The sequence below is a fragment of the Carcharodon carcharias genome, chromosome 8 (genome assembly GCF_017639515.1).
Source record: "Carcharodon carcharias isolate sCarCar2 chromosome 8, sCarCar2.pri, whole genome shotgun sequence".
Lineage (NCBI taxonomy): Eukaryota > Metazoa > Chordata > Chondrichthyes > Lamniformes > Lamnidae > Carcharodon > Carcharodon carcharias.
This window is the reverse complement of record NC_054474.1, coordinates 121,810,540-121,837,313: the sequence shown is the minus strand read 5'-3', so window position 1 is coordinate 121,837,313 and position 26,774 is coordinate 121,810,540. Positions and strand designations below refer to the sequence as shown.

The 26,774-nt window shown below is 51.0% G+C and overlaps 1 protein-coding gene across 1 annotated transcript in view; it reads right to left on the bottom strand.

Annotated features, from left to right (window-relative positions):
- Positions 1–7,180: 7,180 nt before the first annotated feature.
- zgc:92275 (cholesterol 7-desaturase nvd) overlaps positions 7,181–26,774 on the bottom strand; it is a 79,061-nt gene continuing 59,467 nt past the window's right edge. The window contains exons 2-7 of the mRNA XM_041194438.1: positions 24,419–24,607; positions 23,822–24,000; positions 22,931–23,056; positions 19,883–20,002; positions 16,585–16,761; positions 7,181–8,207 (exon numbers count right to left, since the gene is read on the bottom strand). Of these exons, the coding sequence (XP_041050372.1) occupies positions 8,046–8,207; positions 16,585–16,761; positions 19,883–20,002; positions 22,931–23,056; positions 23,822–24,000; positions 24,419–24,607 (953 nt within the window). The 3' untranslated portion in view covers positions 7,181–8,045. The remainder of the gene's footprint in view (positions 8,208–16,584; positions 16,762–19,882; positions 20,003–22,930; positions 23,057–23,821; positions 24,001–24,418; positions 24,608–26,774) is intronic.

The following is a 26,774-nucleotide window of genomic DNA, read 5'->3' as shown; positions in this document are numbered from 1 at the left end:
CCTCTGACTCGCTCTGACTGGAACCCCCCTCCCTCTGACTCGCTCTGACTGGAACCCCCCCTCCCCCGACTCGCTCTGACTGGAACCCCCCTCCCCCGACTCGCTCTGACTGGAACCCCCCTCCCCCGACTCGCTCTGACTGGAACCCCCCTCCCTCTGACTCGCTCTGACTGGAACCCCCCTCCCCCGACTCGCTCTGACTGGAACCCCCCTCCCTCTGACTCGCTCTGACTGGAACCCCCCTCCCCCGACTCGCTCTGACTGGAACCCCCCTCCCCCGACTCGCTCTGACTGGAACCCCCCTCCCCCGACTCGCTCTGACTGGAACCCCCCTCCCCCGACTCGCTCTGACTGGAACCCCCCCTCCCCCGACTCGCTCTGACTGGAACCCCCCTCCCCCGACTCGCTCTGACTGGAACCCCCCTCCCCCGACTCGCTCTGACTGGAACCCCCCTCCCCCGACTCGCTCTGACTGGAACCCCCCTCCCTCTGACTCGCTCTGACTGGAACCCCCCTCCCCCGACTCGCTCTGACTGGAACCCCCCCTCCCCCGACTCGCTCTGACTGGAACCCCCCTCCCCCGACTCGCTCTGACTGGAACCCCCCTCCCTCTGACTCGCTCTGACTGGAACCCCCCTCCCCCGACTCACTCTGACTGCGACCCCCTCCCCCGACTCGCTCTGACTGGAACCCCCCTCCCTCTGACTCGCTCTGACTGGAACCCCCCTCCCTCTGACTCGCTCTGACTGGAACCCCCCCTCCCTCTGACTCGCTCTGACTGGAACCCCCCTCCCTCTGACTCGCTCTGACTGGAACCCCCCTCCCTCTGACTCGCTCTGACTGGAACCCCCCCTCCCTCTGACTCGCTCTGACTGGAACCCCCCTCCCTCTGACTCGCTCTGACTGGAACCCCCCTCCCTCTGACTCGCTCTGACTGGAACCCCCCTCCCTCTGACTCGCTCTGACTGGAACCCCCCTCCCTCTGACTCGCTCTGACTGGAACCCCCCTCCCTCTGACTCGCTCTGACTGGAACCCCCCTCCCTCTGACTCGCTCTGACTGGAACCCCCCTCCCTCTGACTCGCTCTGACTGGAACCCCCCTCCCTCTGACTCGCTCTGACTGGAACCCCCCCTCCCCCGACTCGCTCTGACTGGAACCCCCCCTCCCCCGACTCGCTCTGACTGGAACCCCCCTCCCCCGACTCGCTCTGACTGGAACCCCCCTCCCTCTGACTCGCTCTGACTGGAACCCCCCCTCCCTCTGACTCGCTCTGACTGGAACCCCCCTCCCTCTGACTCGCTCTGACTGGAACCCCCCCTCCCTCTGACTCGCTCTGACTGGAACCCCCCTCCCTCTGACTCGCTCTGACTGGAACCCCCCTCCCTCTGACTCGCTCTGACTGGAACCCCCCTCCCTCTGACTCGCTCTGACTGGAACCCCCCTCCCTCTGACTCGCTCTGACTGGAACCCCCCTCCCCCGACTCACTCTGACTGGAACCCCCCTCCCTCTGACTCGCTCTGACTGGAACCCCCCTCCCTCTGACTCGCTCTGACTGGAACCCCCCTCCCTCTGACTCGCTCTGACTGGAACCCCCCTCCCTCTGACTCGCTCTGACTGGAACCCCCCTCCCTCTGACTCGCTCTGACTGGAACCCCCCTCCCCCGACTCGCTCTGACTGGAACCCCCCTCCCTCTGACTCGCTCTGACTGGAACCCCCCTCCCCCGACTCGCTCTGACTGGAACCCCCCTCCCTCTGACTCGCTCTGACTGGAACCCCCCTCCCCCGACTCGCTCTGACTGGAACCCCCCTCCCCCGACTCGCTCTGACTGGAACCCCCCTCCCCCGACTCGCTCTGACTGGAACCCCCCTCCCCCGACTCACTCTGACTGGAACCCCCCTCCCCCGACTCACTCTGACTGGAACCCCCCTCCCCCGACTCACTCTGACTGGAACCCCCCTCCCCCGACTCGCTCTGACTGGAACCCCCCTCCCTCTGACTCGCTCTGACTGGAACCCCCCTCCCCCGACTCGCTCTGACTGGAACCCCCCTCCCCCGACTCGCTCTGACTGGAACCCCCCTCCCTCTGACTCGCTCTGACTGGAACCCCCCTCCCCCGACTCGCTCTGACTGGAACCCCCCTCCCCCGACTCGCTCTGACTGGAACCCCCCCTCCCCGACTCGCTCTGACTGGAACCCCCCTCCCTCTGACTCGCTCTGACTGGAACCCCCCTCCCCCGACTCGCTCTGACTGGAACCCCCCTCCCCCGACTCGCTCTGACTGGAACCCCCCTCCCCCGACTCGCTCTGACTGGAACCCCCCTCCCTCTGACTCGCTCTGACTGGAACCCCCCCTCCCTCTGACTCGCTCTGACTGGAACCCCCCTCCCTCTGACTCGCTCTGACTGGAACCCCCCTCCCTCTGACTCGCTCTGACTGGAACCCCCCTCCCTCTGACTCGCTCTGACTGGAACCCCCCTCCCTCTGACTCGCTCTGACTGGAACCCCCCTCCCTCTGACTCGCTCTGACTGGAACCCCCCTCCCCCGACTCGCTCTGACTGGAACCCCCCCTCCCCCGACTCACTCTGACTGGAACCCCCCCTCCCCCGACTCGCTCTGACTGGAACCCCCCTCCCTCTGACTCGCTCTGACTGGAACCCCCCTCCCTCTGACTCGCTCTGACTGGAACCCCCCTCCCCCGACTCGCTCTGACTGGAACCCCCCTCCCTCTGACTCGCTCTGACTGGAACCCCCCTCCCCCGACTCACTCTGACTGGAACCCCCCTCCCCCGACTCGCTCTGACTGGAACCCCCCTCCCTCTGACTCGCTCTGACTGGAACCCCCCTCCCTCTGACTCGCTCTGACTGGAACCCCCCTCCCTCTGACTCGCTCTGACTGGAACCCCCCTCCCCCGACTCGCTCTGACTGGAACCCCCCTCCCTCCGACTCGCTCTGACTGGAACCCCCCTCCCCCGACTCTCTCTGACTGGAACCCCCCTCCCTCTGACTCGCTCTGACTGGAACCCCCCTCCCCCGACTCACTCTGACTGGAACCCCCCTCCCCCGACTCGCTCTGACTGGAACCCCCCTCCCTCTGACTCGCTCTGACTGGAACCCCCCTCCCTCTGACTCGCTCTGACTGGAACCCCCCTCCCCCCGACTCGCTCTGACTGGAACCCCCCTCCCCCGACTCACTCTGACTGGAACCCCCCCTCCCCCGACTCACTCTGACTGGAACCCCCCTCCCCAGACTCGCTCTGACTGGAACCCCCCCTCCCTCTGACTCGCTCTGACTGGAACCCCCCTCCCCCGACTCGCTCTGACTGGAACCCCCCTCCCTCGACTCACTCTGACTGGAACCCCCCTCCCCCGACTCGCTCTGACTGGAACCCCCCTCCCCCGACTCGCTCTGACTGGAACCCCCCTCCCTCTGACTCGCTCTGACTGGAACCCCCCTCCCTCTGACTCGCTCTGACTGGAACCCCCCTCCCTCTGACTCGCTCTGACTGGAACCCCCCTCCCTCTGACTCGCTCTGACTGGAACCCCCCTCCCTCTGACTCGCTCTGACTGGAACCCCCCTCCCTCTGACTCGCTCTGACTGGAACCCCCCCTCCCCCGACTCGCTCTGACTGGAACCCCCCTCCCCCGACTCGCTCTGACTGGAACCCCCCTCCCTCGACTCGCTCTGACTGGAACCCCCCTCCCTCCGACTCGCTCTGACTGGAACCCCCCTCCCTCTGACTCGCTCTGACTGGAACCCCCCCCTCCCTCTGACTCGCTCTGACTGGAACCCCCCTCCCTCTGACTCGCTCTGACTGGAACCCCCCCTCCCCCGACTCGCTCTGACTGGAAACCCCCTCCCTCTGACTCGCTCTGACTGGAACCCCCCTCCCTCTGACTCGCTCTGACTGGAACCCCCCTCCCCCGACTCGCTCTGACTGGAACCCCCCTCCCTCTGACTCGCTCTGACTGGAACCCCCCTCCCTCTGACTCGCTCTGACTGGAACCCCCCTCCCTCTGACTCGCTCTGACTGGAACCCCCCTCCCCCGACTCGCTCTGACTGGAACCCCCCTCCCTCTGACTCGCTCTGACTGGAACCCCCCTCCCTCTGACTCGCTCTGACTGGAACCCCCCCTCCCTCTGACTCGCTCTGACTGGAACCCCCCTCCCTCTGACTCGCTCTGACTGGAACCCCCCTCCCTCTGACTCGCTCTGACTGGAACCCCCCTCCCTCTGACTCACTCTGACTGGAACCCCCCTCCCCCGACTCGCTCTGACTGGAACCCCCCTCCCTCTGACTCGCTCTGACTGGAACCCCCCTCCCTCTGACTCGCTCTGACTGGAACCCCCCTCCCCCGACTCGCTCTGACTGGAACCCCCCTCCCTCTGACTCGCTCTGACTGGAACCCCCCTCCCCCGACTCGCTCTGACTGGAACCCCCCCTCCCTCTGACTCGCTCTGACTGGAACCCCCCTCCCTCTGACTCGCTCTGACTGGAACCCCCCCTCCCTCTGACTCGCTCTGACTGGAACCCCCCTCCCTCTGACTCGCTCTGACTGGAACCCCCCTCCCCCGACTCGCTCTGACTGGAACCCCCCTCCCTCTGACTCGCTCTGACTGGAACCCCCCTCCCTCTGACTCGCTCTGACTGGAACCCCCCTCCCCCGACTCGCTCTGACTGGAACCCCCCCTCCCCCGACTCGCTCTGACTGGAACCCCCCTCCCTCTGACTCGCTCTGACTGGAACCCCCCTCCCCCGACTCGCTCTGACTGGAACCCCCCCTCCCCCGACTCGCTCTGACTGGAACCCCCCTCCCTCTGACTCGCTCTGACTGGAACCCCCCTCCCTCTGACTCGCTCTGACTGGAACCCCCCTCCCTCTGACTCGCTCTGACTGGAACCCCCCCTCCCCCGACTCGCTCTGACTGGAACCCCCCTCCCTCTGACTCGCTCTGACTGGAACCCCCCTCCCCCGACTCGCTCTGACTGGAACCCCCCTCCCTCTGACTCGCTCTGACTGGAACCCCCCTCCCCCGACTCGCTCTGACTGGAACCCCCCTCCCTCTGACTCGCTCTGACTGGAACCCCCCTCCCTCTGACTCGCTCTGACTGGAACCCCCCTCCCCCGACTCGCTCTGACTGGAACCCCCCTCCCTCTGACTCGCTCTGACTGGAACCCCCCTCCCTCTGACTCGCTCTGACTGGAACCCCCCTCCCTCTGACTCGCTCTGACTGGAACCCCCCCTCCCTCTGACTCGCTCTGACTGGAACCCCCCTCCCTCTGACTCGCTCTGACTGGAACCCCCCTCCCCCGACTCGCTCTGACTGGAACCCCCCTCCCTCTGACTCGCTCTGACTGGAACCCCCCCTCCCTCTGACTCGCTCTGACTGGAACCCCCCTCCCCCGACTCGCTCTGACTGGAACCCCCCCTCCCCCGACTCGCTCTGACTGGAACCCCCCTCCCTCGACTCGCTCTGACTGGAACCCCCCTCCCCCGACTCGCTCTGACTGGAACCCCCCTCCCCCGACTCGCTCTGACTGGAACCCCCCTCCCTCTGACTCGCTCTGACTGGAACCCCCCTCCCTCTGACTCGCTCTGACTGGAACCCCCCTCCCTCTGACTCGCTCTGACTGGAACCCCCCTCCCCCGACTCGCTCTGACTGGAACCCCCCTCCCTCTGACTCGCTCTGACTGGAACCCCCCTCCCCCGACTCGCTCTGACTGGAACCCCCCTCCCTCTGACTCGCTCTGACTGGAACCCCCCTCCCCCGACTCGCTCTGACTGGAACCCCCCTCCCTCTGACTCGCTCTGACTGGAACCCCCCTCCCTCTGACTCGCTCTGACTGGAACCCCCCTCCCCCGACTCGCTCTGACTGGAACCCCCCTCCCCCGACTCGCTCTGACTGGAACCCCCCCTCCCTCTGACTCGCTCTGACTGGAACCCCCCTCCCCCGACTCGCTCTGACTGGAACCCCCCTCCCTCTGACTCGCTCTGACTGGAACCCCCCTCCCCCGACTCGCTCTGACTGGAACCCCCCTCCCTCTGACTCGCTCTGACTGGAACCCCCCTCCCCCGACTCGCTCTGACTGGAACCCCCCCTCCCCCGACTCGCTCTGACTGGAACCCCCCTCCCTCTGACTCGCTCTGACTGGAACCCCCCTCCCTCTGACTCGCTCTGACTGGAACCCCCCTCCCCCGACTCGCTCTGACTGGAACCCCCCCTCCCCCGACTCGCTCTGACTGGAACCCCCCTCCCTCTGACTCGCTCTGACTGGAACCCCCCTCCCTCTGACTCGCTCTGACTGGAACCCCCCTCCCTCTGACTCGCTCTGACTGGAACCCCCCTCCCCCGACTCGCTCTGACTGGAACCCCCCTCCCTCTGACTCGCTCTGACTGGAACCCCCCTCCCCCGACTCGCTCTGACTGGAACCCCCCCTCCCTCTGACTCGCTCTGACTGGAACCCCCCTCCCCCGACTCGCTCTGACTGGAACCCCCCTCCCTCTGACTCGCTCTGACTGGAACCCCCCTCCCTCTGACTCGCTCTGACTGGAACCCCCCCTCCCCCGACTCGCTCTGACTGGAACCCCCCTCCCCCGACTCGCTCTGACTGGAACCCCCCTCCCTCTGACTCGCTCTGACTGGAACCCCCCTCCCCCGACTCGCTCTGACTGGAACCCCCCTCCCCCGACTCGCTCTGACTGGAACCCCCCTCCCTCTGACTCGCTCTGACTGGAACCCCCCTCCCTCTGACTCGCTCTGACTGGAACCCCCCTCCCCCGACTCGCTCTGACTGGAACCCCCCTCCCCCGACTCGCTCTGACTGGAACCCCCTCCCTCTGACTCGCTCTGACTGGAACCCCCCTCCCTCTGACTCGCTCTGACTGGAACCCCCCTCCCTCTGACTCGCTCTGACTGGAACCCCCCTCCCCCGACTCGCTCTGACTGGAACCCCCCTCCCTCTGACTCGCTCTGACTGGAACCCCCCTCCCTCTGACTCGCTCTGACTGGAACCCCCCTCCCCCGACTCGCTCTGACTGGAACCCCCCCTCCCCCGACTCGCTCTGACTGGAACCCCCCTCCCCCGACTCGCTCTGACTGGAACCCCCCTCCCTCTGACTCGCTCTGACTGGAACCCCCCTCCCTCTGACTCGCTCTGACTGGAACCCCCCTCCCTCTGACTCGCTGTGTGACTGTGGAGCTCCAAACCCCACACACTGTACGCGGTGACTGAGTAACCAGCTGGCTACAGTTTGGGACAGTTGGGGGATCAGTCTGTCTAAGTTACATTCCAAAGGGGTCACTGACTTAAGTCTGTTTTTCATCAATCTTCTGGAGCACTTTCTGTTGGTGCAGACTGGGAGCTGGTGCAGACTCCACCTCCTTCATGCTCTCCAAAGGCACAGCTTTAACTAGCTCCAACGCCTTTATACTTCATGACCCGTGTCTCCAAACTTACCTGTAACACAATGACAGAGCCAGCCCCTCCCCGCCCTCTCGGCTACCCATCACTGCCTGCTCCTGTCTGCTACCGCTCGAGGGAGGGTGGGGTGGGGGTGGGGGGACAGGTGTCTGTAGTTGGTTTTCACCAACCAGTGTACCCCAAACGGCATCACACGAAAAGGGATGGCAAATGCCAATCGACCCCCAATCTTCTGCGCTTCCTCACCCCTGCCTTTTGTGCTCTCACCCCACCCCCCCCACCTCCAGCAGGATGAACTCAACCTGTGCTGAGCACCAGTGACTGAAGACTGTTAATACATGTTATTGATCAATAAAAAAGTCATAATTATGTAAAATCTCCTGCAAAAACACACACAAAACCATTTCTCCTTCATAACCAATGAAAAGCCACGTCTTTGGAGTGGTTTGTTTTTGGAGTGTCACAACCTGTTTTCCCAATGAAATTAAAAATGGGGCTCAGGGCCCACCGTTCCTCTTGAAGGTTGCAGCTGTCCATTCCTGCCTGCCCTCCTCCCTCAGTGACTTTTCCATCAGAGACTGTGGAGCTCAGGGTTTGTGGATCCTGAGCGCTGGTTACCAGTCCAGACCATCTTGCTGCATTGTGAAGTGGAGGCTGTTCTGGCTGTAGAACTGAGCGTACCAGCGGCGGTGCCGAGCAATAGCAGAGTCCTCCTTCACCAGCAGTGGCTTTGAGATATACTTCTTATTGTTCCAGATCATCACATCCCGCTCAAACTGCAAGAGAAAGGATGTGTCGTTCACACACCAACTTCATCCACACTTCTCACTGTTTGGCAGAGTTATTGTGCCAATTAGGCAAATACAAGAAGTCATCCTATACTGGCAACATCACTACCAAGCTAACCAACCAAATTGTTATCTGCAGACCTGACTACAGGAATATAGGAACAGGAGAAGGCCATTTATCCCATTGAGCCTGCTCCATCATTCAATACGATCATGGTTGACTGAACACTTCAATACCTTTTTTTACCCACACTATCCCCATAACCCTTTATGTTATTGTTAATCAGAAATCTATCAATCTGTATCTTAAACGTACTCAATGACTGAGCTTCCACCGCCCTCTGGGGTAGAGAATTCCAAAGATTCACAACCCTCTGAGTAAAGAAATTTCTCTTCATCTTGGTCCTAAGTGACTTCTCCCTTATTTTGAAATTGTGTCCCCTGGTTCTAGACTCCCCAACCAGGGGAAACATCTTACCTGCACCTACCCTGTCTATTCCTTTAAGTATTTTGCAGGCTTCAATGAGATCACCTCTTATTCTTTGAAACTCTAGAGAATACAGGCCCAGTTTCCCCAATCTTTCTTCATAAGACAGTCCCGCCTTCCCCAGAACAAGTCTGGTGAATCGTCGTTGCACTCCCTCTATGGCAATAATATCCTTTCTGAGGTAAGGGGACCAAAACTGCACACAATACTCCAAGCTTCTATACAATTGAGGTAAGACTTCACTATTCCTGTACTCAAATCCTCTTGCAATAAAGGCTCACATTCCATTAGCCTCCCTAATTGCCTGCTGCACCTACATGTTAGCTTTCGGTACTGGGCTTGTAACCCCAAGATCAAGAGTTCAAATCTCACAATGGCAAACTATGAAACAATGTAACTTCATCTGAAACAGATGGAAATGTGTTTGTACTCAAAAGAGTTACATGTTAGCTTTCAGTGACATATTGACAAGGACACCCAGGTCCCTTTGTACATCTACATTTTCTAATCTCTTACCATTTCGGAAATACTCTACACATCTGTTCCTTCTACCAAAGTGGATAACCTCACACTTTTCCACATTATATTCCATCTGCCATGTTCTTACCCACTGACTAAGTCTGTCCGCATCCTTCTGTAGTTGCTTTACATTTTCCTTACAAGCATTCCCGCCTAGCTTTGTATCATCCATGAACTTAGAAATGTTACATTTGGTCCCCACATCCAAATCATTGATATATATTGTGAACAGCTGGGGCCCAAGCACTGAGCCTTGCGGTACCCCACTAGTCACAGCCTGCCAACGCAAGAGTGACCTATTTATTCCGACTCTGTTTTCTGTCTGTTAGCCAAACAGTTATCCTAAATAGCAAGATGCCAAAGACACTCTACCTGAATGCGTGCAGCATTCGTAATAAGGTAAATGATGTAAAGGCACAAATAGAGGTAAATGGGTGTGATATAATTGCCATTACGGAAATATGGCTGCGTGGTGCCCAGACTGGGAACTGAATATTTAAGGATATTCAACGTTTAGGAAGGACAGACAAGAAGGGAAAGGAGGTGGGTTTGCCCTGATAATAAGGGCTGGGATCAGTGCATTAGTAAGGGAGGATCTCAGATTGGAAGAACGATGTGTGGAATCTGTTTGGGTGGAGCTAAGAAACAGCAAAAGGCAGCAGACATTGGTTGGAGTTGTTTATTGGCCACCAAACAGTAATTTAACAGTAACAGTGAGGCGTGCTTTTTGTATGGGGCATTGGAAGAGTGTCCTCTGCAGTCACTGTCGCCGAGTGAAAAAAAAACAAAGTGTGACGTCACAGGAAAAGCGTAAGTTCATTGGTTGGTAAGTAACTGCTAGTTTGAACCACCTATTCTAAATTGATTTCCGATTAAAGGGGACTCCTGGGGCCCAGGATCGGAGACTTGAGCTTCAACTCAACAGAGCGAGCGAGTTCCAGTTGATTTTAAAAAGTGTATTTTGAATCTCTATTCTAACTTGCTTTCAGATTAAAGGTAAACAGGAGAAATACTTTATAGATGATAAACTAAAGACCAGTAGGAAATTGAAAAACTAATTAAATAAGATAGAGATGCAGGGCCAGGCGATGTGTTGTAGCTGCATGATGTGGGAGCTGGTGGACCCCATTGTGGTTCCTAGTGACCACATCTGGAGCAAATGATGGTTGCTCGAGGAACTCTGGCTCAGAGTTGATGAGCTGGAGTCTGAGTTTCGGACACTGCGACACATCAGGAAGTCGGTGGGGGGGGGGTAGTTACCTGGACGCTGTGTTTCAGGAGACAGTCACACCCATCAGATTAACTACTTTAAATTCAGCCAATGGTCAGGGACAGGAGGGTGTGACTATGAGTGAGGCAGGTAGAAGGATCCAGGAAGTAGCACTACAGGAGCCTCAGCCTTTGCCCTTGTCCAACAGGTTTGAGATTCTTGCTCCTTGTGTGGACGAGAGCGGGAACTGTAGGGAGGATGAGTAAACTGACCACAGCACCTTGGTACAGGGAGCCATTCAAGTGAGGGGAGAAAAGAGAAATGTAGTTGTAATCGGGGATAGTATAGTTAGGGGATTAGATACTATTCTCTGTAGCCAGGATCGAGAGTCCTGAAGGCTGTGTTGCCTACCTGGTACCAGCATTAAGGATGTGGGGGGGAAGGTTCAGTTGCATGGAAATATAAAAAATCAAATTTAAGGAAAGGGTAAGAGTGCAGGTTGGTGATGAGGCTGATTGTTACCAAAAAGTGAAAGGAAGGGACAGAGTGTGTGAACGTCATATTGCACCAAAAAATCACATGAGAGTAGGGAAAATCGACAATAGGGCAAACTTAAAGGCTTTGTATCTGAATGCGTGTAGCATTCGGAATAAAACTATAGCATTCGGAATAAAACTAATGAGTTAACAGCGCAAATAGAGATAAATAGGTATGATTTGGTGGCGATTACTGAGACATGGTTACAGGGAGAACAGGTTTGAGAATAGAATATCGAAGGGTACTCAGTGTTTCGGAAGGATAGGCAGGAAGGAAAAGGAGGTGGTGTAGCTTTGTTAGTAAAGGAAGAGATCAGTGCTGTAGTGAGGAATGATATAGGCACGGGTGAGTAAAACATAGAGTCAGTCTGGGTAGAAATAAGAAATAGCAAGGGAAAGAAGTCCCTGGTGGGAGAAACCTATAACTCCCCAAACAGTTCAGCAGTAGGGCACAGTATAAACCAAAATATACTGGGAGCATGTAAGAAAGGATCCTTAAGGGAAGTAGCAGCGGAGATAGTGGATGCATTGGCTATAATATTCCAAAATTCCCTGTATTCTGAAAAGGTTCCAGTGGATTGGAAAAATGCTAATATAACACCTTTATTCAAAAAAGTGGGGGGTGGGAGGCAGAAAGTAGAAAACTATAAACCAGTTAGTTTAACGTCTGTCATTGGAAATAGGTGGAATCCATTATTAAGGAAGTAGTAATGGGACATTTGGAAAGTGAAAATGCAATCCATCAGAGTCAGCATGGTTTTATGAAGAGTAAATCGTGTTGACTAATTTGCTAGAGTTCTTTGAAGATGTGACAAGCAACTTGGATAATGGGGATCCTGTAGATGTAGTATGTCTGGACTTCCAGAAGGCCTATGATATGCCACACAAAAGAATAATACACAAGGTAAGATCACACGGAGTTAGGGGTAATATATTAGCTTGGGTAGAGGATTGGCTAACCAACAGAAAGCAGAGAGTTGGGATAAATGGATCTTTTTCTGGATGGCAAGCTGTAACTAGTGGGGTGCCACAGGGTTCGGTCCTTGGGACGCAACTATTTGCAATCTACAGCCTTCCAGTCTGAATATTGAGTTCAACAATTTTAGATCATGAATTCTCTCCTCCATCCCCATCCTCTTTCCTTTCCAATAATTTATATAGATTTTTCTTTTCCCACCTATTTCCATTATTTTAAAATGTATTTCAATCCATTGTTTTATCTCTAACTTTTAGCCTTTTTTGATTCTTTCACCCCACCAGGGCTATCTGTACCTTGCTTGTCATGTTTTCTACCCTTAATTAGCACATTCCCTAGATAACATCACCACCTTCAACACCTCTTTGCCCTTTTGTCTGTGACATCTTTTGGCTATCTCCACCTATCACTGTCCCTTTATCCAGCTCTACTTGTCCCACCCCCCCTTAAACCAGCTTATATTTCACCTCTCTTCTATTTTTACTTAGTTCTGTTGAAGGGTCATTCGGACTCGCAATGTTAACTGTGTTCCTCTCCGCAGATGCTGCCAGACCTATTGAGTTTTTCCAGGTATTTTTGTTGTTGTTAATTGAATTAGAGGCAGCTAGTCTAGGTACTTTGATGTAAGAGGAGAAGTTAAGTTTGAAATGTTAATTAGGTGAACGTGAAGAAGTTTAGAAACATAGGTGGCAGGGGAATATTTGCATTCTTAAATAAACCAGACTTGATTGTTTTCAAAAGAGAGGTGAAATGTGTCACCTAGCCAGGTGAACCATCAAACCATAGAAAAGTTACAGCACAGAAGGAGGCCATTTGGCTCATCTTGTCCATGCCCAAGGACACCCAGGTGCCCTTTCTAATCCCACCTTCCTGCACCCGGCCCATAGCCCTGCAGCTTACAGCACTTTAGGTGCAGATCCAGGTACTTTTTAAAAGAGTTTAGAGTTTCCGCCTCTTCCACCAACTTGGGCAGCAAATTCCAGACACCCACTAACCTCTGGGTAAAAAAGTTCTTCCTCGTGTCCCCCCTACACTTTCTGCCACTTATCTTGAATCTATGTCCCCTGGTTCTAGAATTCTCCACCAAGGGAAACAATTTTATCCTGTCCACTCTATCTATGCCCCTCATAATTTTGTACACCTCAATCAAGTCACCTCTCAGCCTTCTTTGTTCTAAGGAAAATAACCTCAACCTATCCAATCTCTCCTCATAGCTACACTTTTCTAACCCTGGCAACGTTCTTGTAAACCTCCTCTGCACTCTCTCCAGAGCTATTACGTCCTTCCTGTAATGTGGTGACCAGAACTGCACACAATATTCCAGTTGTGGCCTCACTAGTGTTTTATACAATTCCAACATTATTTCCTTACTTTTATATTCTATACCTCTGCCAATGAAGGAGAGCATTCCATATGCCTTCTTTACAACCTTGTCTACTTGAACTGCTGCCTTCAGAGACCTGTGTACCTGTACGCCAAGATCTCTCACTTCATCTACCCCTCTTAGTATATTCCCATTTATTGTGTAATCCCTGTAACTGTTTGACCTCCCTAAATGTATGATGTCACACTTCTCTATGTTAAAATCCATCTGCCACTTTACCACCACTCCACCAACCCATCTATATCGTTTTGGAGATTATGGCTATCCTCTACACTATCCACTACTCGGCCAATCTTTGTGTCATCTGCAAATTTACCAATCGTGCCCCCCATGTTCATGTCCAAATCGTTAGTATATAACACAAACAGCAAGGGTTCCAACGCCGAGCCCTGTGGAACACCACTTGAGGCAACTTTCCATTCTCAAGTGAAGTTTAGAAACAGTGTGTTTATTTTTCCCAAAGATTCCTGGCAAAGCTTAGTGCTATGAGAGGTTTTTATTATCAGGGAAATAAAGTCCAAAGACAGTGAAACAATGGGTATTTGCATTCAAAGAGGAAGACATGTATAAAGGAGTGAAGGCTGTGCATAAGAGTAGGCATTTTAAGATCTTACAAGTGCGAAAAGCCTTCAGTATTTATGCCTCAAGCTGCTGTTTTCAAAGGACTGAAGTTAATAAAACTCACTTTGAATTTGACTTGTTCAGGGTTATCACGTTGCTTTGTCTGGGCATTTTAAAATCTGTGTTTCTTACTTACTGTTGCCTTAACGCAAGTGTAACCGGGAGTCAGATTGATTAGGGGATTTGGAAGTTATCATTGTAGTAATTTATAGATCTATGTATGTATTTAAAATCATTTCTCTTATTAATAAATGTTTAATCTAGTTCTATAAAAACCTACAAGACTTGATGGTCTTATTAGTACTGAATTTAAGGCATGCATCTCGAAATGTATACAAATTGAAAATTAGTTGTGGCAGTTGTTTCAAGTTTCCCTCTGGGATTTGAACAGCTCAGCATTTACCACTGGCTGTGTCATAACAGTGGGTGATATTGAGGTTATGGAAAGGGGAGTGCCACTAGATTAATTCCATGTATAAAGCATCTTAGTTATCAAAATCAGCTAAAAGCATTAGAACTCTAACTTTAGAGAAGTGTACCATTGTGTAAATATATATATAATATGAAGATATAGATTCAGATAATGTGCTTCTACAAACACAAGGAAACATCAAGTTCCAGACGCAGGCTGTCGCCGAGGAGAGATTCCCTTGTCAATACAGGAACGTCAACGAGAAAGAGGGGCCGCACTGGTGGAGAATATCCCCCTGACCCGATGTAACGAGTAATTGTCGTGTGAGCAAAGTGTCCTAGGAGAATGTGATTAAAAACGAAGTTCAAGTCACCGTGACCACTGTATAACTAGATAGGTTGAAGGGAAGAGATTGTGTTTCAGTTAAGTAGTTTAGTTGTGGGGGGGGCGGGGTCCAGGGTTCACAATCTGAAGTTGTGTAAAGTCAGATTTCAGTTTGATGTCAGGAGATGATTCCTTTCTCAGAGAATTGGAAACCTCTGGAACAGACTGCCTTCTTGTTTGTTCGATGCAGATTCAGTGAATTCCTGCAAGCTAGAGCTGGCCTTGTTTCAGGCTGGGGCAAAGATCGGCTCTTTCAAAGGCAGGTTCTTGAGGGAATTCAGGGCCAGAGGGTCTCCTGGTCTGGTTCTGATCACCTGGGTGGCCTGGACTGGACAGGATATTCCTAATTTTTTTTTCACCAAATTTTCCTTGAGTTCTTATCTGTTTTTTTTGGCTGTCCCAGGATATGACACAGATTAGGTTACAGTGGACGGTGTAGCTATTGAGATTCAAGAGGTATTACAATTATGTGACACAGGCTAAGGGTCTTTACATGGAATCATAGACCATATGCTCATGGACCTGGGGCTGGTGCAGACTCATTGGTAGACATTGACTGCAATGATTAGTCAACAACTCTATTAGCATCAACTCTAAGGATGGCACAAGTTAAACAAGATGGACCATGGTCTATTTTCAACCAGTAATTCGCACCTTCCTGACGATCATTTATTTTGCTAGAAGTAAACAATTCCCCCTCAGCCAGTCGCCCTCCCCCAATTGCACTCCCCCAATCCCCCCTCAGCCAGTCGCACTCCCCCAGTCCCCCCTCAGCCAGTCGCCCTCATCCAATCCCCCCTCAGCCAGTCGCCCTCCCCCAATCCCCCCTCAGCCAGTCGCCCTCATCCAATCCCCCCTCAGCCAGTCGCCCTCCCCCAATCCCCCCTCAGCCAGTCGCCCTCCCCCAATCCCCCCTCAGCCAGTCGCCCTCATCCAATCCCCCCTCAGCCAGTCGCCCTCCCCCAATCCCCCCTCAGCCAGTCACCCTCCCCAATCCCCCCTCAGCCAGTCACCCTCCCCAATCCCCCCTCAGCCAGTCGTCCTCCCCCAATCCCCCCTCAGCCAGTCGCCCTTCCCCAGTCTCCCCTCAGCCAGTCGCCCTCCCTCAATCTCCCCTCAGCCAGTCGCCCTTCCCCAGTCTCCCCTCAGCCAGTCGCCCTCCCTCAATCTCCCCTCAGCCAGTCGCCCTTCCCCAGTCCCCCCTCAGCCAGTTGCCCTCCCTCAATCTCCCCTCAGCCAGTCGCCCTCCCCCAGTCCCCCCTCAGCCTGTCGCCCTCCCCCAGTCCTTCACCACCACCACCACTGTACCCAATTACTGCCATTCAAAATCAACTCAACTGTCTCTTGTACTTTCAGGCTTTCCCCAGAGGATATTCCACCATCATCCTCTCAAGCAGCAACAGAGGCCTGGACCAGATTCCTGGAGGCTTCCCACCAGCAGAGACTCAAGGACAGGCAATGCCCACAGAACAATCAAATCATAATGAAACTGGGAGAATGTGATGCCACTCACCGGGCAGCCCTGGGAGCGGCCGCCGGCCCCTGGCCCCGACCGGGCAGCCCTGGGAGCGGCCGCCGGCCCCCGGCCCCGACCGGGCAGCCCTGGAAGCGGCCGCCTTCACTCACCGTGAGCACTTCTTCAATACTGCACTCAAACATCAGTCTGGATTATGTGCTCAAGTCTCAGGAATGGGACTTTAACCTATGACCTTCTGGATCAAGCTTTTCCACTTGCCCTTAGTACAAAAACCTCTCTCAGCATCCCCACCCTTCCCCCATCCCCTCCATACACGCTCTAACCAAGTACATATTGATGGTCCCTGTGGCAACACTCACCTGCATACATTCTGCCTTCATGATGAACTTGGGGATAATGGTGGGAATGCTGGCCTGGTAATAGATGCAATGGGTGACGCGCTGCAGCAGAGGTTCCACAGGTGTCACACAATGCAGGATGACCCCACGACCCAGAAATGAGTGGTTGAACAACATGTAGACGATGCCAGGGCCAACCTTCAATAAGACAGAGACAGAGCATGAACACGGGAGGGGAGGGGCGTTGAAACAAGATCCAGGACTGTGGGGTGACAACAGAGGCTGGGGTCGAGGTGGAAGCAGAAGACAACAGAGTGCTGGAGCACATAGAAATTGTTGTAGGGGGTTTGATATTGTTCGGTAGGTCTTAATGAAGTCTTCGTAGTCGTAAGTAGGTTAACTGTATGTATTAGCTACAAGAATTATGTACATATATACAGTAAATAGCTGTTTCCATGCTTGCTCGTGCATAAGGTTCTGACCAACACCAGAATAACCCCCAGGTGTGGGTCGTGTGCTCTCTTACACCATTGTGTGCACAGTGCTGTACCACGTTAACCCTATATGCATCAGAGTCTTATACTACGCCTCCCCCAAGTCTTTATCCAATGTATTTCAAGTTATTCTAGTTTAGCCCATGTGTTTACATTATTATTACCCCACCCCCCCCCTTCAAGTCTCTGAGTTCATAGGTTTAGGCAGTTTGGAGACCCTATAACCAACCCTTCTATGTCTTGCTTGCACTACTCTCAGAGGAATGATAGGCTCTGTCACTGCAGGTAAACTCAGTTGATTTGGAAGTTGTTCTGGCATCTGGATATCTTTTATCCTCTTTTTCCATTCCTTAGTATTGAACCGCTCTTTGTTGATTTGGCAGTTGTAGTGATAGGTGGCTGTTGCTCCATCCCATTTCTTGTGGGTTGGACGAACGTTGTGTTGATCTCCATGTTGTTTTCTCCTCTTCTTCTTTCATCTTGTGGGTCATTGCAATGTCCTCTGTGATGGAAGATGGCCATTTCTGTAATGAGGATGTGTTTTTTTTAGTAAGCACACCTTGACGTTTGACTGTATGGTGTGCTGTTGGCAGTGGATGGCTGCTACTTTGTTCTAGTGTCATTTGTGGCAATGTTGTGCTGGCCGAGAGTTGCAGTGTTTGCTCTGTGGTCAGAGTGTTGACCTCATCAGCAGTTGTCAGAGCCGGAGGTTGAGGCTCTTCTGGTTGTTGGTTGTTCTCTTGTCTATCCTCCACTGGAGGCATCATGGTAACCATCTGAGTGGTTGTCTGGTCTGTCCAATGAGGGTTTTCTGGCACCTGTAATGAAAGCTGATTCTTTAGTCACGATCCTTCAGAATTAATTTCCTTTTCCCTTCTTGGGGTGACCTCAGACACATGCTCAGATGCCAACTCTGGAATCTGGTTTTTCCAATGGAGCTTTTAAACAGCAATTTCTGACCACTTAACTTTTAAAATGTTCCTCGGGACTTGCTGCTCCTGGAATTTAAATGTTTTAGCTTACTCCTGCTAGGTCTGCTGAACACGTACAATGGGAATTGATGCTGGACTTAAGATATCCCCATGACATCTTCTGCAGTGAGGAATTTTAAATGTCTGCCTTCAGCTTCCAAGCCTTTCTTTGGAACTGTTTCCGGGCAATTTTCCTCTGCGCGTCAGCTTTTTGAACTTTTCTTCAGTTCAGAATGCTTCTTCAAATTTTTCTTCAATCTTGCAGAATTTTACTATTTCCCTGCATTTTGAGAGGTTTTGGATTTTCCCTTTCGCTGTCACCACATTGTAGTGTGTTGGATATAATTTGGTAGGTCTTAATGAAGTCTTCATAGTCTTAAGTCTTTGTAGTTTTAACTCTATGTATTTATTAACCACAAGAACTATGTACATCTATGCAGGAAAGTGGTCAAGCTAGGAGCTGTCTCCATACTTTCTTGGGCACGCAGCTGTGTCCAACATTAGACTGACCCCTAAGGGTGAGTCATGTGTTCTCTTACATCACTGTGTGGGCGGTACTGTACTCAATCCCACGTTAACCCTATATGTGCCAGACCCTTATACTACAGAGATCGTTAAAAAAGCATTTGGGAAGCTCAACACAAATGGAAAATATTGCAGATGCTGGAAAACTGAAATAAAACAGAAAATACTGGAAATAAACACTAGGTCAGACAGCATCTGTGGAGAAACAGAGGTAACTTTTCGGGTCGATGACCTTTCATCTAAACTAATAAACCTCTGATTTGATGAAAGGTCATCGACCTGAAATGTTAACTCTGTTTCTGCTTGACCTGTTGAGTATTTCCAGCATTTTCTGTTTTTTTCTTAAATGGTATCCTTGGCCTTATTAACAGAGATAAAAGGAAAAGATGGGTTGGGTGTGAGTGAGAGCTTAAAAAGTTTTAATGTTGGTGGAATGGGAGCAGGTTGGTCTTTAAAAGCCTCGAAGGAGCATGCATGCTTTACTTAAAATTAAAATAGGCATTTTATTTTTGATCCATCTCGGGCCAAGTTTCTCAGAGATGAGAAGTGCAGATCATGAAGGGGTAATTGTATTTAGAACATTATTTGTAGGTCAGAAGGAGCAGGAACATTTATTTCAGGCCCAAGTATTCCAGCTTCCCTCCCCCAGTCAACATGTGTGTGAGAATGAGAGAGAGAGAGGACACTGCAGAAACGTACACAAGGGAGCCAGTGTGCATCTGAGAGTTTTTAAAAAAAATTAAAGAACAACATTGCATTTATTTAGCACCTCAGGAAGTCCAAAACACTTTCTAGCCAATAAAGTACTTTAAAGTCACTGTTGTAATATAAAAAATGTGGCAGCCAATTTGTGCACAGCAAGCTCATGTAAACAACAAAAAGATAAACTGTTACTGGTTGAGGGATAAATATTGGCCTGGAGAATGAGGAGACCTTGCTTCCTCTTTGATAGAGTACCATAGGATATTTCATGACCACTTGACAGGACAAATGGGGCCTTGGTTTAATGTCACATTTGAAAGACGACATCCCAGACAGTGCAGCACTCCATCAGTCCTGCACTAGATCTTGTACTCAAGTGCTGGAGTGGGATTTGAACCCGCAACCTTCTGACTCCAAGGCAAAAGTGCTACCCACTCAGCCATAGCTGACAATCAGCAGATAGGTAGATCACCAAGAGGTAATAATGGGTGATCATTTACTGTGCCCTGTATCCTAGTGTGTAGTGAGTGAGAGAATGTGTGTGTTTATCTGAGAGAGCTTTGCTCGGGTATATTCAGAGACAGGTCTGCTCTTTGTGGATTTGCAGTTTCTCAGGTCAGTTCCTACCTGCCTGGCAACGACATGGACATCCAGGAGGGGGAAGTGTCGGCCGAGGATGTAGAAAGTGTGGTTCACCTGCATGCGTGAGCAGTGCTTGTTGGGCTCTGGTTCTGGGTTCCACTCCACCTAGTGATAAACAGCAGCACTTTCAGGAAAGCCAATGACCAGCTTCCCCATGATTGAACCCTCACACACTCGAGGTGACCTCCATCTGGACTCCAAATCTTTGCAAAGTCAGACGGATGCTAAACCTTCAGTGATTGAGTAATCCCCCTGCTCCCCAGCCCCTTCTTGTGGTTGCTAGCTCGTTGCTAAAGCTAACCAAATAGTCACAGTCCTCCACTCTTGCCCCATAGCCCTGTAAATCTTTCCCTTTAAAGTATTTATCCAATTCCCTCATGAAAGTTGTTCAATATGCTTTCACCATCCTTTCAGGCAGTACATTCCAGAGCCTAACATCTCACTGTGGAAGAAAATTCTCATTTCCCTCCTTAGATTTTTTGCCACTTATCATAACTGTCCCCTCTGGTTCTTAATCATCAGTGGAAAAAGTTGCTCTCCATCTGTTCTACCAAAACCTTCCATAATCTTAAACACCTCCCATCAAATCTCCCCTGAACCTTCTCTGCTTCAAGAACAAGCTTTCGTAGTCTCTCCATATAACTGAAGCCCTGCACGATGGTACCATTCTAGTCAATCAATTATGACTTACTTGCTAAAGTGCAGAGCACAGGATTGAACACAGTACCTCAGCTGAGGCCTAACCAGTGATCTGTAAAAGTTTAATGTTGTTGGGCAAGCCCTCCCCTTTAAACAGGTTCGTAAAACTAACGACAGTAATAGTCTGACCATTCCCTCCATGTCTTTTCCATTCTTTCTTGTGGGTATCGCTGGCTCGGCCAGCATTTATTGCCCATCTCTAATTGCCCTCAAGGTGGCAGTGGTGAGCCGCCTCCTTGAACTTCTGCAGTTCATTTATTATAAAAACTTTAACCCTAAACACCAGAGAACTGCACATGAGCCTCATGTCTGACATTTAACATTCATTTAACAATGAATACTGTTATTGCACCCCGCCCCTCCCTCCCCACACCCCACATCCATCCCACCCTGTCTCGAAGGTAGCACAAAGTCCTTTTCTAATGAAGAAAAGGTTTTACGACCACCCAGTTACCTTACCCGATTGTCAGGTATGGCATACTATTAATTCTTATCTTTTCCCAAGCCATTGCTTAGTTGTAAACAGCTTGTGATAAACGTTCTTTATAGCAACCTTTTGCCTTTGATATTGTAGCAGTCTCTGGTTCTCACTACACCCTCTGCTTTGATAAAAAGACAGGCTTTGACACAATTTAAGTTCTGTTGAAGGGTCATGAGGACTCGAAACGTCAACTCTTTTCTTCTCCGCCGATGCTGCCAGACCTGCTGAGTTTTTCCAGGTAATTCTATTAGTGTAAAGGTATACTGATATCCTTTACAAACAGGACTCCCTTTGTGCCAGTGAATGTTCCTCTTCCCTGGTGCCCCAGGGCTGTGATTCATAAACATATGAACACAGGAGGTGAAGTGACCCAACACAGCCCCAGTACAACCAGAACCATGTCCAAGCTTCTACATTTAATGTTTATTCAATTGTTCATCTCCAGCATCCGCTTCCACACTAGCTCAGAGCTTGATTCCAACAAAGTGGAGGTGATTTTTTTTAAACTTGTTTTTGGGATGTGGGCTTCACTGGCTGGGTCAGCATTTATTGCCAATCCATAATTGCCCTTGAGAAGATGGTGGTGAGCTGCCTTCTTGAACCGCTGCAGGCTCTGTGGTGTAGGTACACCCACAGTGACATTAGGGAGGGAGCTCCAGGATTTTGACCCAGTGACATGGAGGAAAGTAGACACATTTAACAAAAGGGTCACTTCTCATCCCCTCAGGAAACCACTGCTGGGCTTCAACAGGCCTCTCCTGCTCTCTCCCTCCTTGACAAATCCCAGTCAGAGACCTAGTTTGCTACCAGTCTGAGGAATATTAGCCAGGAATCCCACTGGACACTTCATCATTCCCCAGGAACCTAATCCCAATAAAAAGCCTAAGAAACCGATACCCCGTCCCCACGCTCACCATGTTTGTTATGTTTTACTTTGAGAGCACTGAGCCTTGTTCTGCAATTGATACATTCTACCATCTGACCTTCATGCCACTATTAGCACCTGCTTCAGTCTCTAACACCACCAATACCACCCCCTTTGTCTTGTTCCATGACATCATTGTCAAATCTCTCCTGAGCTCCTACCCATCCCTGGCCTTCAATTTTGCTCCACCCCCTCCCTTCAACAGGATTAAACCCATCACATTTCTATAATAATATAAAAGCAAAAAACTGCGGATGCTGGAAATCCAAAATAAAAATAAAATTACCTGGAAAAACTCAGCAGGTCTGGCAGCACCTGCGGAGAGGAACAAAGTTATCGTTTCGAGTCTGTATGACTGTTCAACAGAACTAAGCAGAAATAGAAAAGAGGTAAAATATAAGCTGGTTTAAGGCGGATGGGGGGGGATGGTAGAGCTGGATAGAGGGCCAGTGATAGGTGGAGATAACCAAAAGATGTCATAGACAAAAGGACAAAGAGGTGTTGAAGGTGGTCATATTATCTAAGGAATGTGCTAATTAGGGGTAGAAAGCAGGACAAGCAAGGTACAGATAGCCCTAGTGGAGGTGGGGTGGGGTGAAGGAAAGGGATCAAAATAGGCTAAAAGGTAGAGATAAAACAATGGATGGAAATACATTTAAAAATAATGGAAATAGGTGGGAAAAGAAAAATCTATATAAATTATTGGGTAAAAAGGGGGGGGGGGAAATCGGAAAGGGGTGGGGATGGAGGAGAGAGTTCATGATCTAAAATTGTTGAACTCAGCCATCACATTTCTACCTCTCTTCAGACTCTGGGGAAGAGCCACACGAACTCGGAACATTAACTCTGTTTCTCTCTCCACAGATAATACCAGACCTCAGCTTTTTCGGCATTTTCAATTTTTATTCCCCTTCCCCACTCCCCTTACCTTCCAGTTGTGCTGTGCAAAGTTCCAGAGCCTGGCCCTGGTGTATCGGAGATCAGAACCACTCAACATGCTGGGAGTGTGGAGGTGGGACAGGTGGGCGATGTCAGCCGCATTCTCCGGAATTTCCTGTTACAGAAACACAGCCATTAATCGATAGAGATGCACACACTCCAGCGGCAGAGCGGAATTGCACACCACAGGCAGCAGCAGTTCCACCCGGTAACTGCAGACCTCAACCATTAATACTGCACCTCACATTAATAGGCTAGAGCTTACCTGCTTACTCACGCTCCCAGGTATCAGGAGTGATGAGGAGCTCGGGGAAAAAGTACCTTTAGGCTGCTGGAATGTGGAATGCTTTGCCACAGGGAGCATTTGAGGCCGAGACCTTGACATCTTTAAGGGAAAAGCGGATAAAAATTTGAACACAGGACTGTGGGCAAACAGCAAGGCAGCTGTTTTGAACTGCTCTAGCAAGCAGCTGGTAAATATATGATGGGCTGAATGGCCTCCTTCTGTGCTGTAATCCTCTACAACTATAAAAAAACTGAAGCAAGCTGAACTATAAAAATCCAGAAGATAGTTCGACATGTTCTTGTAGAAAGAATGAATGGTGTGTGTTACAATGAGAAGAGGTAATCAAAAAGGAACTCAGTGTTGCTGAAACAAACTGTTTTATGCTATTCCCAACAACTACTCCAGCTGGATTTGAACTAAGTCCTGTGTTGTTAGGTAACCATAAGCAAAAGAACTTTCTAGAAACAATACCATTTGTGCTGCTGATTCTCAGGTCTTTGCAGCCTGTGATATTATTACTGTGCAAACTCTAATCTCTTTCGCCACTTGTCCCTGGCTCCAAACAAACACACTATCCCTCGCTGTTGCTCCTACCTGGATGTGACAGTTGATGTAATGCTCAGTCCTCCCACGATATACCCACTCTCTGGACTGGATCTCCTCCTGTTCCGGAATACCCCAGCTCGGATCAATGCCATCACAGTGAAACCACACAAACACTGTGCAGTTCAGCTCACACGAGGGCCATGTTTTAACCTTAGCAAAGTCTGGCACTGGATGAGAGAAGAGGGGACAAGCAGGTCAGGGCCATTTCCACCCCATCTTTAAATCTACTGCCCCCTCCCTCCTAAATACTGTCCCATCCTGAGCTCCATTACACACACAACCTCTCACAAATGTTATCCCCCTCCCCAGCTCTCCCATGCCACAAAGCCTAAGCGTCACATCCCATCTTTATATCCTGCAATTTCTCCCTTCCCCCCAGCCGAAATTCTGTTTCCTGCTTCTAGGTTCCATTTGCCCATGTTTCTGAGATACGGCCCTATTCTTCTGATTTTCTCAAATATATTTTACACCCGATTAGAAAGTCCATCCCAAACTACATCCCATGTTCACCAGCTCACCCTCACCATCCCCTCCCAGCCCACACCACTTGACAGGAACAGCCCACTCTGTCACCACTGTCCATACCTTTCTCTGCATACGGAATCTTTATGCATTTGCCGTCCTCACCACGGAACTGCCAGCCATGGAATGGGCATTCGATACAGTTGCCTATCACTCGGCCCCCCACAGCCAGGTTAGCACCCAGGTGAGGGCAGTAGGCATCAACCACATAGGCCTGGCCATCCTGGCCACGATACACTGCGACCTGCTCACCTGCAAAAAGGACAGCGAGACACATTAACACAAGCAGCCAAAGACAGGCAGAAAAAGCACTGGCTGAAACCCAGAAAGGGTCAAACACAATCATCAGCAAACACCAGAAAGCAATCCGACGTCCCAGGTGGAAGGCAAAGTATTCACAAAGCTTCTCTCGTTTCCATCTCCTCTCCCCCATGCCCCCTGCTCCCTAACCTGCCTTGAGGGTGGGAGTACCACCGCACCCTCAATCCTTCCAATTACCAGTCAGGCCACACCCAGTATAAAAGCAGCATCACCAAACAATACTGGATATGAGGGAGCTACACATTGAATAGACACAGAAACAGTGCATGTGGTCATACTTACATTTTCATAGCGACATCCAGAGATCTCATTACTAACCAGTCCCACCAATTAATCTAGTTATAAACATGGGGTCCAATTGACACAGCAAATCAATAGCTCTATATCTAACCCCATTCTGTACCTGACCTGGGAGTGTTTGATGTGGACAGCATAGAGAGTTTCCCTATCGCTCTCATGAATGAGCCAGCATCTAATGTTGACAGGCTATTTGACATTAGGGGCCATCATAGTTGAACCCAATCCTGGTCAAACTGGAATCAACGATCTCACTAACTCGAGATTACAGCAGGGCTTTTGGAACAATTATCCCTTACCATTTCCTCTGGCCAGACCAGGGACCTAGCATGGTATCCCCTCCTCCCCTACAAATAACCCTTCCTCCTGTCAAACATCATCTGCCAAACACCCACACCCCTGCCAAACATTTCTCTCCTCCCCACTACCAAACACCCCTCGCCCCATCAAACACTCCCAGGACAGGTACAGTTAATCAATGGGCATAAGTAACTGACAAGAGCATTTGTTCATATTTTATAGAATCCGGAATGTTATTGTTCCTCTCCACCTGATGAGACTCAGCATTGCTGTTCACATCAAATCTTACAGCATAGAACGAGGCCATTCAGCCCATACACTCCCAGGGCAGGTACAGCACGAGGTTAGATACAGAGTAAAGCTCCCTCTACACTGTTCCCATCAAACACTCACAGGACAGGTACAGCACAGGGTTGGATACAGAGTAAAGCTTCCTCTACACTGTCCCCATCAAATACTCCCAGGGCAGGTACAGCACAGGGTTAGATATAGAGTAAAGCTCCCTCTACACTGTCCCATCAAACACTCCCAGGACAGGTACAGCATGAGGTTAGATACAGAGTAAAGCTCCCTCTCCACTGTCCCCATCAAACACTCCCAGGGCAGGTACAGCATGAGGTTAGATACAGAGTAAAGCTCCGTCTTCACTGTCCCCATCAAACACTCCCAGGGCAGGTACAGCATGGGGTTAGATACAGAGTAAAGCTCCCTCTACACTGTTCCCAAACACTCCCAGGACAGGTGCAGCACAGGGTTAGATACAGAGTAAAGCTCCCTCTACACTGGCCCCATCAAATACTCCCAGGACAGGTGCAGCGCGGGGCTAGATACAGAGCTATTGATTTGCTGTGTCAGTTGAACCATGCTGGCTCTTTGAAAGAGCTATCCAATTAGTTCCACTATCCTGTTCTTTCCTCATAGCTTTCCAAAGTTTCCTTTTAAATATTTAACCCACTTCCTTTTGAAATTTATTATTGAATCTGCTTTTACTGCCCCTTCAGGCAGTACATTCCAGTTCACAACAATTATACAAATTGTGTAAAAATATTTCTTCTCAATCACTAAGTCACACCTTCACCATGAGTGAGTGAGGTGGCACACAGCTCAATACAGTCAGGAGGATACCAATTAACTGCTCTCATTAGGAACTATTACTTGTGATGGGCATGGTGCCAGTCCAGCATTGTGTAATCATTGAATCAGCTCCACACAGCTCCCACCAAGCTGCAAACTATCCCAGGAGCAGGTTCCAGGTGATCAGATCACCAAGCAGGAGAAAAGGCTAGTCTCAGTGCCTTCCTAGAGTCTCGGTGGGAAGAGAGAGAGGCATCTGATCCAAAGCTCAGAGTTTCTGCATCACAGTCACTGGGAGTCAGCCATCAACCATCCCAGTGTCGGAGCAACAACTATGGCAACAGAAATTCAAAGTGGGCCAACATCTTTTTATATTAATTCTTTCATAGGATGCGGGCATCACTGGCTAGGCCAATATTTGTTACCC